Source organism: Corvus moneduloides, chromosome 4 (assembly GCF_009650955.1).
Source record: "Corvus moneduloides isolate bCorMon1 chromosome 4, bCorMon1.pri, whole genome shotgun sequence".
In the NCBI taxonomy this organism is placed as follows: Eukaryota; Metazoa; Chordata; class Aves; order Passeriformes; family Corvidae; genus Corvus; species Corvus moneduloides.
In genome coordinates, this window is record NC_045479.1 from 72,889,844 (window position 1) to 72,907,812 (window position 17,969).

At 46.9% G+C, this 17,969-nt stretch overlaps 1 protein-coding gene across 3 annotated transcripts in view; it reads left to right on the forward strand.

The window, feature by feature from the left end:
* The window catches only part of EXOC4 (exocyst complex component 4), a 294,852-nt gene that overhangs the window by 133,167 nt on the left and 143,716 nt on the right, over positions 1-17,969 (forward strand). For all 3 annotated transcript variants that reach the window (XM_032106112.1, XM_032106115.1, XM_032106116.1), the window contains one exon: positions 14,975-15,071. In XM_032106112.1, coding sequence (XP_031962003.1) covers positions 14,975-15,071 — 97 coding nt within the window. The remainder of the gene's footprint in view (positions 1-14,974; positions 15,072-17,969) is intronic.

Here is a 17,969-nt window from a genome sequence, read left to right on the forward strand (position 1 = left end):
TTCCAGCACATGGCTCTTTATTTTCTAAGGGAATCAAAGAGATTAATTACTTATCCAAGTTCCTTTTTTCCCCCTCTCTGTGGAAATGGGACCAAATAAAGCCAAGGAGAGGGACCCATCTGGTTCACCTGGTAGGACATCAATGTTGTCAAACTGTCACCCCCAAAAAGTCCAGTAACACCAGTCCGAAGCCGAAGTCGAGTGCTCCAGCTGTGTTGCAACCACCTCAAACTGGGCAGTGAAGTGGCTTTGAGTGGAAAATATTCCAAGCAGGAAGGTCACGTTCAGGTGAGCCAAGGGCAGCACAGAGCTTTGAAGGATCTGCCTTTCTCTGTGTCCAGTTTGGAGCTGGGATGGAGCAGGAGCTCTTTCCATAGCACTGCTTTTACCGCAGGATTTGTTCTTGCCAAACTCACTTGATTTTAACATTTATTTTTCAGCTGTTGTTGAGATTTTTATGGTGGCAGTGTATTTTCAGGAATGGTTCCTTCCCTCCCTCAGGACCTGCACACTCCAGTCTGAGGTGCTGAATTCTCCTTCCTTGGCTTTGTCCTTCAGAGTCTTCAATTCCAAGAGGTTGCATTATGTAAAATTAGCACAAGTTGTGTCAAATATTATCCTCCAACGATGTCGGTGTTTAATTGGCATTTTGTCACCTGATGTCTTTCAGTGTCCTTCAGGACTCTGCTTTCTCATTAGGTTTGTTTCAGGAGGTGTTTTAATGACTGTCAATCCTTGTAGTGATGGCCACAGTGATGGTGAGGATGAAATAACCTCCAGAAGCTGGGTCATCTTGGGAATCAAAGGAAAAGGGATGAAATTCCGTAATACTGAATGCACCTGGGAATTGATTTGAGCTCAGCTTGGAGCTAATCCATTGGGAAACGGTTGGGGGATGAGGAAAACTTGTTTGTTACAGAATTACTCCAAGCTGCCCAGCAGAAACTGGAAAGTTTTAATATCGCTGTGCACGTCCTCTGAAATGTTGGATGCAGTTTCTGGCTGTTTATATTGGGGAAAAAAGGACTGTTTCATGCTGGAATTTGATTCTGTTACCTATACAAAATATCAGGCACCTTGAAGGGCTGGGAAGGAGCTCCAGACTGAAAACTGGAGTTGCCACAGACAGGAATGAAGTGGCCAAAAAGAAATTTAACCTGGAAATGGGAAAAAAAAAAATGTTTCTAACAAGTAGAGCAGTGAGGTCTGAAGAGTGAAGGCAAGAACTGGGTTTGAGCTTAAGGTGGGTGTGAAGGGGAGATGTGGGAGGTTGTGTGGAGGAGCTGAAGGGTGAATTAATGACCCTGGCAACCCTTTCAAGCTTTTTGTCCTCACTTGAAATCCTTTAGGTTTTCATTTGTATGGAAATGGGAGGATTTCAAAGCAACTACAGGGAAAACCTGCTGGAATCACCCAGAGTTCTATGATGTTGGTTAAAGCTGCAAAGGGAAGAAATGGATTTGTTTTAGAAAACAGCTGCCACTCCGTTTCTCACAGAAACCAAACATTTTTCATGGAATCCCAGAATAACTTGGGTTGGAAGGGACCTTAAAGCTCATCCCAGCCCTGCCATGGGCAGGGACACCTTCCACGAGCCCAGGTTGCTCCAAGCCCCGTCCAGCCTGACCCAGGTACTTTTTGTTGGTACTGAAGTCTAAGAAATGTTGAAATCCTAAAAGACTTTGGGGTTGCTGCCTTCTCCTGGATTTGTGAAAAATACCAGGTGTTCACCATTGGAATTAGGTCGGAAACAGAAACTGGATCGTATCAAAATAATGATAAATAAAATTCCTCCCGAAATGCCAAAGTCAGGGGAGGCAGATGACTTTGAAATAGTCCATAATGACTGAACCAGTAACTGAGATTTGCCTTCTGTGTCAGGAGCTCGAGTTAGTCTAGAAGAAAAAAATCAGCCAATAGAACCAGAATTACATAAATAATAAAAGAGCTAAAATTGCCTCAGTTTTGTAATGTAGATGAAGGCAAGGTGTCATGACAGGAACACATTTACATATTAGAATTATTTAATTATCGCATCTTGTCCTCTAAAGAAGCAACCCCATCATGAATATTCATGGCTTCAATTAAAATATTAATGGCAGGCTGAGACTTTGGTTTTCAGGTCTCCAAACAGCCGTAAACAGATTTATTTAAATGCAGTGAGGAGTAGAGGTCAAAAAGGAGCTGCCTTTCTGGGGCTGGGTGCAGAGGCTCCTGTTTTCCTTTGAAGGCAGGAGGATTTTATTTGCTCCACATTTGCTTTGGGATGGTTTTGGAGAGGAATTTTGTGGATTCCTGTGCTCTGCCCCAACATCTGGAAGTTTCTTCAGCTGTAGCTATTTCACTTCTTCAGTGCCAGCACCGTGAGCATGTTTGGTGTCATCCCAGAAATGAAGTTAAACCATCCTTGCTGGCTTGCAGTTAAGGAACTTGAAGGTTTCATCAACAATTAAATGCATCCACTCACAGGCAAAAAAATATTTCCAGGTGTAAATAGTTTTAAAGAAGAGAATTGAGATCCTGAGGTGGTAAAACCTAATGAGGGAATAATCCAGAAGAATTCTACTCACTTTTAAAGCTGATTTTGCTAATAAAAAGCAATTCCTTGAGAAAAGCCAGTCAGAAGAGATGCAGCACTTTCAGATTTATCTGCTGGGAGGAGGAGGTGCATTTGATGATTTCATTTCTACAACAAAAATCATGGTCTGGTTTTCCATCTCTGTCTGTCACATTTTTCCATTTCTGGCTGTTACCCGGACACTGACAAAGCTGCTGGAATAAAAAGTCTCTTGGAATATGGCTGAGTTTGCCAGGCAGAAGGTGAGGAAGGAGGAAGGATCCCTTGGCTAACACAAGGAGATCATGGATGAAGGAGCTGAACTCCAAGAGCTTCACAGTCACCCTTCTGTACAGACCTTATTTAATATTTAATACACAACTTTTAGGTTTCTTTCTGAAAAGGATGCTCCTATTTTTGTTAAAGTCCCTTTTCTCCAAGGTTTACATGGAAAATAGAGACAGGTTTTATGGATCCATGTGGATGATGGTATCTGGTCCACCAGGAGGTGGAATGAGATGGTCCTTAAGGTCCTTTCCAACCCAAACTGGTCCGGGGATCCATGAGAATGCTGAGATATTTTGAATTGTTTCCATATGGAGCCATTCTGCAGCTTTTGGTGACAAGATTCAGAGGTTTTTTTGCTTGCAAAGAGTTAAAGGCAGCTCCTGACAACCAGGGCATGAATTCTGCATCGACAACCCTGCGTTTGTTTTGAACTTTAAAAAAACAACACTCTGATTAGTTGGAGCAGCTTTTCCCTGAGGAAAGACTATGGAGTGGTAATTTCATTACAAAATACAGTGCTTGGAGATGAGCTGGAGTTGGAACTTATTTTTTTTCCCCCACCCTAAGGGATTTGACATTTCTGTTTCTTGACATTTCTCTCATTGGTAGACTGGGGGTTTTTTGTGCTGGTTTTTTATTCCCCCCCTCTCTTGGTGCAATTGGAGCTCTCCTTGAAGCTTGGAGTGTCTCTTTTCTTGGAGGTAAAACTGATAATAGTTTGAATTAGTTCAACAAGCAGATGGTTGGGAAAGGAGCCTGTGTGGAAGTGTGGAGCACTGGGACATGTGATCTATTGCCAAAAAAAAAAAAATTATATGAAATATGAAGCACAAATGCCTTGAACAGGGATATGTGTAAACCTGTCATTAGGGAAGGGTGTTCTGTGGTAAAAAGAGATGTAAAAATAGCAGTGGTTTGCTCAGAGCTCTGGCTTGAGGTGTGTTAAGTGTGTCAGAAGTAGCTCCTGAGGCAGGTTTGCTCCTGGAGCCCATTATTTTAGGAACAATGGACGTTTGGACAATGGATTTTTCGGATTTCTGCTGCTTCCCTTCCCTGTTCTTTCCTGCAGTCTCTGAGTTAAGTGGAAGCAAACCCAGGCAGCTCCTCCAGTGCCTTGGAGGGTTTGTCCTTCATTCCCAGGAGAGCACAGGGATGTTTTTCCACCTCCGTCCTTGGTGGTTCCATGGGGGCCTCTCCCGTTGTGTTCTGGGAATGGGGAGCAGCCTCCACACAGAGTTCCCAGCATTGCTGCTGCTCTCAGCTCCCTGCCAGCAGAATTTTGGGAATTCTGGGGGGAGTTTTGTCCTCTCCAGCCGAAATTCCAGCCACAATCATGGCTCAACAGTCAAGGAATTCATCACTTACTGTGGCTCCTTTACAGAGCGTGGCTTTGCTTTAATGCCATAAACCTATTTCAGATCAGCCCAAGTCCTCTGACAGTGCTTTGTTCACAGCTTTCTTTTGATTCCTCCTAATATTTCATCTGGGCTTTTTCCTGCAAATGGAGAAAGATCTTTACTCCAGCAGCTGGCTGGGGGTGAGAGGTCCGGAGGAGCTGCTCCAGGGCTGGAGCCCCTCTGCTGGAGCCAGGCTGGGAGAGCTGGGAATGTTCCCCTGGAGAAGGGAAGGATCCAGGGAGAGCTGAGGGTCCCTTGCAGGGCCTAAAGGGGCTCCAGGAGAGCTGCAGAGGGACTGGGGCCAAGGCCTGGAGGGACAGGAGCCAGGGAATGGCTTCCCAGTGCCAGAGGGCAGGGCTGGATGGGAGATTGGCAATTGGGAATTGCTGGCTGGGAGGGTGGGCAGGGGCTGGAATGGAATTCCCAGAGCAGCTGGGGCTGCCCCTGGATCCCTAGATCCCTTCCAGCTCAGGATATTCAGATTATCAATGATTCTCTGATTCCTCAGTGGGAGCACCTTGCAGGGGAGTTCGATACAAACCTCAAAATTCAGGAGGAGGTGGGAAACTCCAAATCTGCAGCTTCTGCTGTGTTGTGGGACTTTTTATTCCTGAGTCTTGCTCCAAACAGCCCATCCCTTTTCCTGTGTCACATTTGTCTGTCTTCCCCAGCTGTGAGTGGCCCTTGTGGGGGGAAGAGCTCTTGGAATCCTCCCTCCCTCCTTCAGATTCGGCATCTTCTGATTTTTCTTGATGAGCCGAGGTTTTCAAAGTGAGTTTGTGGCTGTTTGAAGCTGGAAGGTGAAGAGCAGAGCACAGGGGGGGCTCTGAACTCCCCACTCTGCTGCAGTGTGGAATGACTTCCATCTATTTTTAAAGAGGGAACGCTGGATTTTCAGGCTGCAGTTACAGCAGAGCTTGGACAGCCCGGAATGTGCTCCGAGGTCTTGGAATAACTTCGGGTTGTGCCGTTTCTCCCCCTTCTTTTAAAATAACTTCTTGATGTCGAGTTGAATTTTTGCTTTTGCCATTTCTGGTTGCCCTGTACCAGTGGCTGCTCCTGCTTCCTGCAGCTGAACAGGAGAGCACAGATTTCCTTGAATTTTGTAATTACAAGATCAAGATTCCAAACTTTCAGACTTTCCCAACTGCTCAGTTCCTGTAGTTGGGAGCTGCTGAATCAGCAAGAACCACAAATGAAATGTTTTTTCTGGTGAAGCTGAAATGTTCACATTTGGCTTCTTCCGCTTTTAACTGTTGAAGCTTTTAAGTGGAATTAAAAACAAGGACATTTTTAATAATTGAATTTTTTTCCATGTGTACTTTTTGAGCTTTTCATAGATGGATAAAATGGTTTGGGTTGGAAAAATAGCTTAAAGATGATCCAGTCCCACCCCCTGCCACGGGCAGAGACACCTTCCACCATCCCAGGGTGCTCCAACCTGGCTTTGGACACTCCCAGGGATGGGGCAGCCACAGCTTTCTCTGGACAACCTGCTCCAGTTTTCTTATCCTGGATACCTTTGCAGCTGGAGCAACGATTAAAAAGGAAGCAAAAATAAAGAAATCAATCAATATTTTTCTATAAAACAGAGTTCTTGGTTGGTATTTAGGGGAAATGTGAAATTTCCTGGTGATAGAAGTGGACAGAAACATGTGGAAAGGGCTGGTCAGCCTTCTCCCTGGAATTTGTGATACTGGAAACATCCTGATCCTGACACAGTGGCTGCTGTGAAATGGTGTTTTATTAAATCACCAGGTTATTCTTGTGCCACCAGTGGCTTTGATTAACACGGAATTAGGGTCATATCCTACAATAACAGCGTTTCGAAATCCCCGGCTGTGTTTGAAAGAGTTGTGATTAAAGTTCTGGCTGTTTGCCTGCAATTTCTGATGTCTCTGAGGGCTGAGTCCCCTCCTCTTTATTGGCATTTGAGTTTGGTTGCAGCCCCTGGGGTTTGGTGCCAATATCAGTGACAGTCTCAGGGGGAGCAATTCTGCATGAAAATGCAAGAAATAAAAGCTGTAACAAAATTAACCCAGAGCTCTGGAATTACCAGGACCACTGTGGGGGTTGTTTCCTCAAGTCTTAATTCATCTTTGATTGAATTCCAGGCCAGACAAAGCAAGGAGGATGAGGAGGTGGAGAAAGCCATCTGAAAGAGATTATGGATGAACAGGTTGAAGGATGCTGCCTGACAGGTCCCACTCGGAGCCAGCTGAGCGTTCCTGCCCGTGCAGGGAGTGGCTCCGTGCATTTTGTGGACAATCCACTGCCATTCCCTGGGGGAAAAGCTGGGTTATTCGTGGGGCTCGTTGCGCATATTGCTGGAAAATGAATTCCTCCCCGCAGCGGAGGCGCAGATGAGGACGTTGCTTTGTTGGTGTAAATTTCTGGAGGCATCCTGGTGTGGAATCACCAAGGAGGATTTATTCTGCCTTGTTTTACATGCCAGGTTTGTAACATTCTCAACACTTGTCAAAAGAGTGGCAAATTTATCTTCATTAGAATTGACTCCTTCATAAATACATGGAAAACAAGCCCATGACAGCTTTCCTGGGGACTGCTGGATCCCAGGTGTGTGACAGCCTCAAAATCCTCTTTCCATCTTCTTACCATCATGGTAAAATCTGAAGCGTTTTTGGAGCTCTTGGTTGGGCTCAATGAACCTCGAGGTCTTTTCCAGCCTTAATAATTCTATAATTCCATGTCTGCTTCTTCCAGAAGACCGCACAACGTTTTATTTGTCACTTGGACAAGGCCTGGAGGGCCAGGAGCCAGGGAATGGCTTCCCAGTGCCAGAGGGCAGGGCTGGATGGGAGATTGGCAATTGGGAATTGCTGGCTGGGAGGGTGGGCAGGGGCTGGAATGGAATTCCCAGAGCAGCTGGGGCTGCCCCTGGATCCCTGGCAGTGTCCAAGGCCAGGCTGGACATTGGGGCTTGGAGCAGCCTGGGATAGTGGAAGGTGTCCCTGCCCATTGGAACTGGACAATCTTTAAGGTCCTTCCCACCCAAACCATTTTGTCCTTCTGGAATTCCAGCCAGTTCCTTTGTCTAAAAATGTCCTGGAGCTTCTAAATATTAAATAAAAAAAAAAAAGAAAGATGGGAATTTAAGAGTTAAACTGCTTGTAAGAAAATAAACCAGCAAACAACACTGTGTCAGGAAAGATCTTACTTTATTTCACTTGCTTTTTGTTAGCTCACTGTGGTGGGTTTTTTTTCCCTTTCTGACATTAAAACTGAATAGAAAACATGTCAGGGATATAAAAAATTCAGGTAGGAGCCATTTGCTGCTACAGGAGATAAGATAAAGGAAGAAAGCTCAGAGCACAGAACAGTGGAAAAGTGGATGCAGGGTGTGAGCAATCACAGCTCATTAGCTCCAGCGCGTTTTCCAGCTCGGGATAAGGGATTCTGCTGCAGCCACGCTTTGGAAGAGCTCGGATCTGCACACGGGAGTTTTAGGCAAACCAACAAAACCCTAAATATGCAAGTTGACAAATCCATTAATCAAAGTGCCTGCTGCTCGGTCGTGTGGCCTGGGGGAGAGGAGAAAAAGAAAAAACAACAACAAGAAGAAAAAGAGGAGAAATATGCATTTTAAACAATTTCTGTAGCTGGAAGGAGACTTTACATATGTGGCTGACACGGTGATCAAATGATAAAGGAGCCTCAAATTGAACCCCAACCTTTTGTGCAGGCTGTGAAAGCCGAGGCACGGCGCAGTTTTTCAAGGCAGATGGAGTGTGAGCAACTAATAAATCAGGTTTTGAAACATTAAAGAGCAACTTATTTAAATGCATATGGTGTTGGATCTCAGACAAGGCAGGATAGGGGAGTGGGGAGGGACTGGGAACATCAGCACAGCAATATGTCAGAGCAGGGGCTCGGGGGCTGCATCCAAATCAGGCACCAAATCCTGGGGTGTGCCACAGGAGAAGCTGTTTCAGGCAGGAATCATGGAATTGTTGGTCAGTTTGGGACATTATTCTGTGTTCAATGGAAAGCTGAAGTCAAAGCGTGAATTTAAAACAGTGAATAAAACGTTGGCTCCTTTTTTCCGACATTTCTCAAAAGAGCTTTGCCAGGGGAAGGTTGGAGCCGCAATCTCTCCCCCCTTTTGGGGAACTGAAGGGCAGAAACCTGGTCAAGGTCGGAGAGGGCACATCAGTCCCGTGGCTTGAATCCAGATCTGCCTCTCCTGCTTTTGGAAGTCACTTTTCCTTCAGGTTTGAAGCAGAGTTTGATCTGCAGACCTGAAAATAAACTCCAGCTCTGCTTGGAATCCCAGAGTCCAGCTCCTGGCTGGTTCCCAGTTTGCCTCATGGAGCAATGGGGTTGTGCTGAGGGACTGGGACACACACAGGAGTCCAGAGCTTCAAAAACAGGCACCAAACCCTGCTGAATTTGGGATTGGGACCATGTCAAGCACCACAGTGACCTAAAAGTCCAAACTGAAGTCAGAGAATCCCAGAGTGGTTTGGGTTGGAAGGGACCTTAAAGGCCATCCAGTTCCAATCCCATGGGCAGGGACACCTCCCACTGTGCCAGGCTGCTCCAGCCCCAATGTCCAGCCTGGCCTTGGACACGTCAGGGATCCAGGGGCAGCCCCAGCTGCTCTGGGAATTCCATTCCAGCCCCTGCCCACCCTCCCAGCCAGCAATTCCCAATCTCCCATCCAGCCCTGCCCTCTGGCACTGGGAAGCCATTCCCTGGCTCCTGGCCCTCCAGGCCTTGGTCCCAGTCCCTCTGCAGCTCTCCTGGAGCCCCTTTAGGCCCTGCAAGGGGCTCGCAGCTCTCCCTGGATCCTTCCCTTCTCCAGGGGAACATTCCCAGCTCTCCCAGCCTGGCTCCAGAGCAGAGGGGCTCCAGCCCTCCAATCATTTTATCCTGAACTATTTCCACTCCTCCTTTCCCAGTTTTATACCTGTACAGGATTTGTGAAGGTTCAGCCATCAGACTTGACTTGATTTGACCATCCCTGACGTGTCCAAGGCCAGGCCGGACAGGGCTGGGAGCAGCCTGGCACAGTGGGAGGTGTCCCTGCCCATGGGATTGGAACTGGATGGCCTTTAAGGTCCCTTCCAACCCAAACCACTCTGGGATTCTCTGACTTCAGTTTGGACTTTTAGGTCACTGTGGTGCTTGACATGGTCCCAATCCCAAATTCAGCAGGGTTTGGTGCCTGTTTTTGAAGCTCTGGACTCTTGTGTGTGTCCCAGTCCCCCAGCACAACCCCATTGCTCCATGAGGCAAACTGGGAACCAGCCAGGAGCTCTGCCTTAATTTCTGCCCAACGTTTGTAGTGTTTCACTGGAAAATTTTAGGCTGGAACCTGCCCTGCACCCCATGCTGGGGACCATCACCCCAAACGCTGCTTCTGGGAGACTAGCTGGGAATTTATCACTGAAGGAAATACTGAAATGGAAATTATGAACTTTATAACCTTCAGGATGAGCTTAAAGTATTTCCAAAGTGCCTGGAGAGATCTCAGCACGGAGTCCTGTGGCTTTAGGGTGCTGCTGCCCTTGGCCGTGCCAGTTTGGTGTCCCCTGTGCCCTGTCCAGGCTGGTAACAAGGCACTGGAAGCTGGGAACAGCCCTTGGAGTCACTCAATCATCTCCGAGCTCCCTTCCTACCCCTGCGGATTCCTCTGCCCCAGGCCTGACAGCAGCCAGTGCTTTACAAGTAGTTACCACCTAATTCCCCATCGATTTTGGGTCTTTCAGAGTTCTGTCATCGCTCCGATCTCTGTTGATTTTGGGAAAAGCTGGGTGCCTGTGCGTTTTTAACCATCAGCCCCTTACTCCTGATGGTCTGATCTATAAATTCCCACTTGGCCATGATTAAAAGAAGAGCGGGTGATTAAGAGAAGCAAACAAGAAATGCAATCTTTCCTCTGTCAGAAACCTCCGCTAAATTGCTTCTCCCCTCCAGCAAGGGAGTAATCAAGTATTGGCTGGAGCTTATTCCTGTCTATCTTGATAAGGTGGATTTTTTTATCTGGTGCATCTCAGCTCCCTCATTCCTGTTCCAGGAGAGGGAATGGGAGCCCCACGTGCGGGTCAGAGGGGGGTCACTCACTGCCAGTTTGGGGGTGGAGAGGACAGAGGGAACAAACATCATCATTACAGGAGAACAGACAGAAAAATCTGCCTGCAATGATCCGCTCTGTGCCACCAGAAGTGTCCAGGGCCAGGCTGGATGGAGCTCTGAGCACCCTGGTCCAGTGGAAGGTGTCCCTGCCCATGGCAGGGGTGGCACTGGATGGGCGTTAAGGTCCCTTCCAACCCAAACCATCCTGGGATTCTCTGAAAGCAGAGAGGTTTGAGGATTCAAGACATGCAAAAGAATTGGAGAGATGATGAATTCTGTTTGGTTCCATGTGAAAGTAATTGAAATGTGTGAGTGCCAGTGCAGTGAATTACTGCTGTGAACCAGTGCAGGAAAAACAGGACCTGGTGTTCCTGTTCCGGGTGGTTTATGGAGCCAGGCTGGGAGAGCTGGGAATGTTCCCCTGGAGAAGGGAAGGATCCAGGGAGAGCTGCGAGCCCCTTGCAGGGCCTAAAGGGGCTCCAGGAGAGCTGCAGAGGGACTGGGGCCAAGGCATGGAGGGACAGGAGGCAGGGAATGGCTTCCCAGTGCCAGAGGGCAGGGCTGGATGGGAGATTGGCAATTGGGAATTGCTGGCTGGGAGGGTGGGCAGGGGCTGGGATGGAATTCCCAGAGCAGCTGGGGCTGGCAGTGCCCAAGGCCAGGCTGGACATTGGGGCTGGGAGCAGCCTGGGATGGTGGGAGGTGTCCCTGCCCGTGGTGCTGATGATCCTTAAGTTCCCTTCCCCCCCAGACCATCCCGGGATTCTCAGACACTTTCTGTAAACATGGCAGATATCCATGCAAACATTTAAATTTTAACGTAGCAAGCACAATGGAAAACTGAAGCTCTCCTAATGTTTGTTCTGACTTTCAGCACCTGCAGAGATTCCAGTTTCCCTGCTAATCTCCCTTTTTCATGTTGAAGCCTGACATTTTAGGCTCCATTTCAGACACTGTCACTAATGGCCCTGTCTCTGTCACCACTGGCAGTGACATTCAGGTGGGCACACTTCATTGCCAGCACAGCAGGAGGTGTCATTAACTCGGTGACAAATTCCACTTCATCTCCAAGTTTTCCTTGTTTTTCTTTTGTTCCTCATAATTTATTACCGGGCAGATTAAGCTAGCAAACTTCACTCCTGGGAGGGAACTGCTGCAACCGTGATGCTTCCAGACAGGTGGGAAAGTCGGGGATATTTTCCTGGGCACCTCGACAATGCAGAATTTGTCAGCTCAGCTCTGGTTTGAGAGGCTCTGCAAATTGTATCTCTGGTGGTCATTTGATAAGGAGAGAAAAAAAGGCATCATTTCCACTCCTCATGGAATTATGGAATGGTTTCAGTTGGAAGGGACTTTAAAGCCCCTCCAGTGCCACTCCTGCCATGGGCAGGGACACCTCCCACTGTCCCAGGCTGCTCCAAGCCCCAACGTCCAGCCTGGCCTTGGACACTTCCAGGGATCCAGGGGCAGCCCCAGCTGCTCTGGGAATTCCATTCCAGCCCCTCCCCACCCTCCCAGCCAGCAATTCCCAATTCCCAGTCTCCCATCCAGCCCTGCCCTCTGGCACTGGGAAGCCATTCCCTGGCTCCTGTCCCTCCATGCCTTGGCCCCAGTCCCTCTGCAGCTCTCCTGGAGCCCCTTCAGGCCCTGCAAGGGGCTCTGAGCTCTCCCTGGATCCTTCTTTTCTCCAGGGGAACATTCCCAGCTCTCCCAGCCTGGCTCCAGAGCAGAGGGGCTCCAGCCTTGGGATCAGCTCCGTGGATTCCTCTGGACTCTCTCCCACAGGTCCAAGACCTTCCTTCATCTGCAGTGTTGGGCATGGAAGGTGTCCCTGCCCATGGCAGGGGCTGGAACTGGGTGATCTTGAAGGTCCCCACCCAAACCATTCTGGGATTCTCCCTTCCCTGTTTTCTCCAGAGCTGCCAGTTTTGGGTATTTGGATGAAGGATCCATTACCTCCCTGCAGGAGATGCTCTTGGTAGAATCAATCAGGATGAAGGAATATTCCTGGGGTATTTTTTATGGGAATGCTGGTGGCTCTCCAGCACAGGGAGGGGGCTGCAGTGGAGGAATCATGGCTGGTCGATGTAAATAACACATTTCAGACCTTGATACGATCAGGGAGAGTCCCCAGTGGAGATCTCCAATTCACAGGGAAAGGAATCCTTGCCTCTCCAGGGTCTTCCACAACAAAACTCCAGTGTTTCGAGCAGTGGAGGAGGGAGGAGCAATGGCATTAACAGGTTGCACTGCTGGCTTGTAGCTGGGATGTCCAAAGCATCACCAAGAATAAGATTTACACCTCAGCATCTTTTTTTGGGTAAAATATTTAAATACAAACAAAATCCCTTCCTCCTGTAGCCTGCCCCTGCCTGCAGAGCACCCACGATTATCAGTGGAAAGCTGAGAGCCAAGGAGATGTAAAAGCACATTTTTCTCTCGATGCCAGGGTTCTGTTCTCCTCAAATCTATCATCATCTGGCGCAGCAGATCAGACAGATTGTTTTATTCCTCGCCGTGGAGTTCATCCCAGTCAATAATATTGATTAGCGCAGGGTGACTTGATGGAACAGGAATAACACCCCGCTCTTAATTGGAGCCTGCGTTTCCTCGTCCCTGCCTCAGCAGCTCATGCTTGGCTGGGTTCTTCAATAATTCTGTTCAGACACAGAGCCCACTGGAAATTGCAGGATCTGACTTGAACAGGGGAAGTGAATAATTTTCTTTTCCTTGAACTCGCGCCTCTTTTCTTCCCCGATTAAAGCCGCCACGTCGTGCAGGTTCACTCTCTAAACTGCCAGCTGAAATCCACTGATTTTTTTTTAGAGCTGCCTCTTTCTAAATACCATCAGGAAAGTTTAAGAAACTCTTGTCTTCAGTAGCTTTGTGCTTCCCAAGGCCATATGTTGGGGTAGGATTTATCCAGGAGCTCCATGTCCTCGGGGTTCCTTCGCGGAGCTGAGTCAGCTCTGGAAATGTTGGGACTGCAGATTTCCAGTTTCCCAGGATTTCCCACTCCACAGGGAGTTCAGTGCCATAGCTTTTAATCTCACATCTTTGAATCTACACCAGTGATGGGAATTCTTGTAGGAAACTCTCCTGACCTAGAGGGATCCTTTAGGATATGGAAGTGCCGGTGTTGGTGACCTGCTCGGTCCTTGGCCACTGCTGCAGAAGGGTCAAATAAATTCAGCCACCAAAAGCTTTTTGTGCAGATTGATTGTTCTAAAGGATGTAAAATTCCCTTGGAAAAGAAGGTTGGAGTCACTTCCTCATCAGTTGTGTTCCTCCTCTTCCCCATTTGGAGAAATCCTTTTTGTTTGGAGGCAGAGGAGATGTCAGGGTCAAAAACTTCAATAACCTGCTGGGGTAGTTTTGATTTCAAAGCTTTGTCATTTCCCTGCCTCTAAAGCTGTCCCAATAACGTGTTTAGCTTCTGTATTTATTATTATAGCCCTTAAGGAGAGTTCACGTGGAAAAGGCTTGATAATACCTGGGAAATACAAACTTTGCCCAAGTTCATTTTTGGGGAGGCCCTGGAATGGAATTCCCAGAGCAGCTGTGGCTGCCCCTGGATCCCTGGAAGTGTCCAAGGCCAGGTTGGACAGAGCTTGGAGCAGCCTGGGATAGTGGGAGGTGTCCCTGCCCATGGAATTAGAACTGGATGGGCTTTAAGGTCCCTTCCCACCCAAACCATCCCATGATGATTTGTCTGTGTGTGGGGTGTCTGGCCTGTTGTCCTAAAAATGTTTTCTTCAGGAATGGTTCCAAGTGGACTTCGTTGCTATCAGGACATGCAGAGCTTTCAGGAAGTTGATACTTTCCCTCCCCTCTCTTTTCCTCTTCCAATATCCAAATTTAAGGTACTTTGGTGTCAGGAGCTGCCTGTGGAAGTAACTCTGGAGTGACACAGTGACACTGCTCAGGGCTGCCACTCCAAACCCTGCAGCCTGTGGTGTGTAAATGATGTTCCCTGAGTGGAGTTTTGCTGCCAAACTCAGCAAATTTATTTTTCCCGTAGCTGAGAGCCCGTTTGTACCCAGGTGGAACTCAGGGAAGGGAAAGTTCCACTCAGGAATTACAGGACTCAGTGTTGGGAATGAACTCCTGGGAGAGCCAGTAATGCTAAAAATACAATAAATGAGTTAAATGCTAGTCACTGACATCCAAACCAAGCTGCCTTACAGGGCTGGAATTGTGCCATCCTCAATTAGAGGTGCAGCCTCTAATTTTCCTTGGAAGCAGGAAAATTCAGGGAATTGCTGCTCCTCAAACCCATCCCAAGCACTGTGGGCTTCAAAATACACCTGAGGCACATGGGCAAGGGGTTGGGTGTTTGTCACCCAGCCTGAAGGACCTGGATTTGGTGGGGTTTGTGCCAAAATGTCCCTAACTCTGGAATAAGGAGCCCAAAGTCACCTCCAAACACCACCTGCATTGTTCCCTCTGCCCTGGCAGTGCTTGGGGAGGGCACAGAGAGCGAATCCTCCCATTAATTACTGATCTTTCACCAGGAAAGAAGCGTTTAATTCCTGTTTAATCATCACTTGCTAAATGTTTAATTATCACTTGCTCTCTGAAAATCAAGGGATGTCGAGATCTGTTAGACAACTTGTCCCGTGTTATTTTCCAGGAGGACCAGATGATAACTTAATTGAAGGTGGCGGATCCAAGTTTGTCTGCAAACCAGGAGCCCGGAACATCACCATCATCTTTCACCCCCTCCTCAGGTAAAATCTGGCTTTTTTACACATTTGTACAGCTGGAAATAATTAGAATAAGTTGAATTAAACCTCTGATTTACGGAGATGTTGGGCACATTCCAGTTCTGAGATCCCAGAGCAAAGGGGTTGCTCTGAAGTTGTTGATGTGCACAGGTGTAAAAAAACCAAACTTGGCAATGTTTTTTAATCTTCTGTTCAAACTGAACTGTGATGCCAGGTGGGATTTCCTGTCTGGGTGACCCTGTGTCACTGACCAGTGTCATTTATTGACCTGAGCTGGGTGAAGTTTATTTGCAACCTGTCACAAATGGTTTGTTGCTGTTCTTTGTGCTTATTAAAAAGTCAGAGGAACTGCAAGGTGAGTTCATTGATAAAAAAACAGTGGGCTGGGGACTGCAAATTAATTCTTGGTGCAGAGTGAGCCAGTGATTACCAAAATTGTCACAGCTGGAAATCTAAACAGAGCAAGCCTTTAATAAACCTCTTCTCACTGCGTCGTTCACCTCTGTTACTTGAATTTTGCTCCTTTTCTAACAATTTGTCCTGTTGGTTTTGTGGAAATTAAATAATACAATGTTTGTCTCGGTTCATGTCAACCTTCCACCTCTTTTTCCCTGGGAGGCTTTTCCTTTATCCCCAGATATGTCCCAGCACCTTGGGAGAGCATTTCCCTCCTTGTCTGTGTTTGGATGAATTCACTGTCCTGAGTCACTTAACTACTGGGGCTTCTCTCCAGTGCTAAACCCAACCAGTCATAAAATAGTAATAAAAAATAATTGGACTCTGATCCCCAGAGGAAGGAATCTCCTCCTGGCACCTCCGTGGCTGAGAGCTCTGGTTATTTGTGACTTCTCAGGACTTAAAAACACAGATGGAAAGTGCATAAATTCCTCCAAATTTAAATGTCTGATCTCATAACAGCAGATACTGGAATAATCTTGAGAACATCCTGAAATGTGGTGTGGTGTTCAAGCTCTTGCCTTGAAAAAAGAGTTTAGTTATTGCTACCTGCCCATAACGAAGTGGAGGATTCCATAAGCAAGTTTCATTTCCATCTCTGTCTGTTTTAAACTAAAGAAAGGTGCTAAGAATTCAATTTGCTGCACTATTTGTAGTTTTCAGCTATTTTATGATGGGAAAAGATGGACACTTGAGATGCCAGTTGTTCTTCAAGGTGTGTCTGTTATGATGTGGACTTCAATTCCTTAATCATTAATGAATTTACGGACACCTTGCAAGCACAGAGGGTGGTGAAAGCTCCTATTTTATTGATGAGCTCTTTCCCATTGATTTAAATTCTTTCTCTTTGCCTTCCTGCTTAATTTTTCCCCCCTTTTTCTCCCATCCGAGCGAAACACGAGTGCTCTGCTTTAAATAGCACTTCTCCCAACCACTTCACTTTGCATTCCCAGCCTGCAAGACAGGCAGGAGAAATCATTTGCCTCATAAAAAATAATTGCATCGAGATGAAGGTATCTGTGTACAGTGTATTTTTCGTGCCAACCACCTGCAACATCTTCACTCCCTTGCATTGAGGATTTCATCAATAACTGCAGGAAAAGAAGGAAAACGTGGAATGACCCAGTTTGCCCTCTTCTCCCTGCAGGATGGGGCAGTCTGGGGGTAGGAGAGGCCTCTAAAAACCATTTTAATGTGATTTTATTCATTTTAATGATGGACACAGGGAATGTGCAGAGAGATTTAACTCATGATCTGTGACTTGGGGATGAATGAGATGCAGTGAATCTGGGGTGATCACAGGAGTTCTTTAGCTGACAGTAATTCCCTACAGGGAATTCTGTTCCTGGTGGGATAGCCATGGCCTGTCCCACCAGCAGCTGAAATGCTCAGTATGGTGAATTTGTTAAAATATTGATGCTTGCAATAATTTCTAGCACATGGAATCATAGAATCATCATCTCTTGGTCAGATCCTCGTTGCCCTCTTCCAGATGGTCCTGTTTTAAATGTCCAGCTCTCCTGGAGGTGATTCCTGCAGAGCTGTGAAGTTTTCACCTGTTTTATTTTCCTTTTCGAGGTTCTTTCTGACCTGCCGCCCTCATCTTTCATCCCTGTCCCCTGTACATGCTTTAAATGGATCTGGTTTGAATTCAAATGATCAATATTTTATTTACAAGGGTTTTTTTTCCCCCTTGTTATTATCAAAGTCCCATAAATACGTTGCCAGAGGAGCTTCAGCACTGCATGGACTTGCTGATTTTATGAGGCAGCCGAGTGCTTCTGAAGGTATTAAACAAACTGGATCACTGAGAAACCAGACCCTGGTATGCTGATTTAAAGCGTGAGCATCACATAAAGTGATGGCTTTAAAATATAATTCAGCCCTGAAATGTTGAGGGGAGAGTTGGAAGCAGAGCATTCATATTCATCAGTGGGAATTTCTCTCGTTTGTACTCGTGGTATGAGAAGTGTCAGTGCTGATCACATCAGAGGTGCACAAGCACAGGGACAAATTTGCTGCTTATAAAGCCACTTTTTAATGCTTTCTTATTTACAAACTGAGTTGGAGCTTGGCTCCAGATCGTCTTGAAGAACACAGGGTCAGACTTCGGGGAGGGTGCAGATGAGCCCCTTTCCAATAACCAAAGTTTGCTTAGAGAAACTCTTAATTAAAACCATGGGCAGTGTAAGGAAAAATACCTAAAAATGATTTTCAAAGCTTTCCTTGCCTTTGAATTCCTTTAGAGCAGGGAGCCAGAGTTGGGAAGTGAGATTGTGTTGTTCAGGATCCCTAATTTCCACAAGGACAACTGAGACACTCCAAGACCCCGATTAATTACCAGGATTAATGACAGCACCACACGCGGAATAAACGAAGAGTGAATTTTTGAGAGACAAGGGGGTGTTATAGAGGAGATGATTCCTGGGAACAGATTTTCCTAGC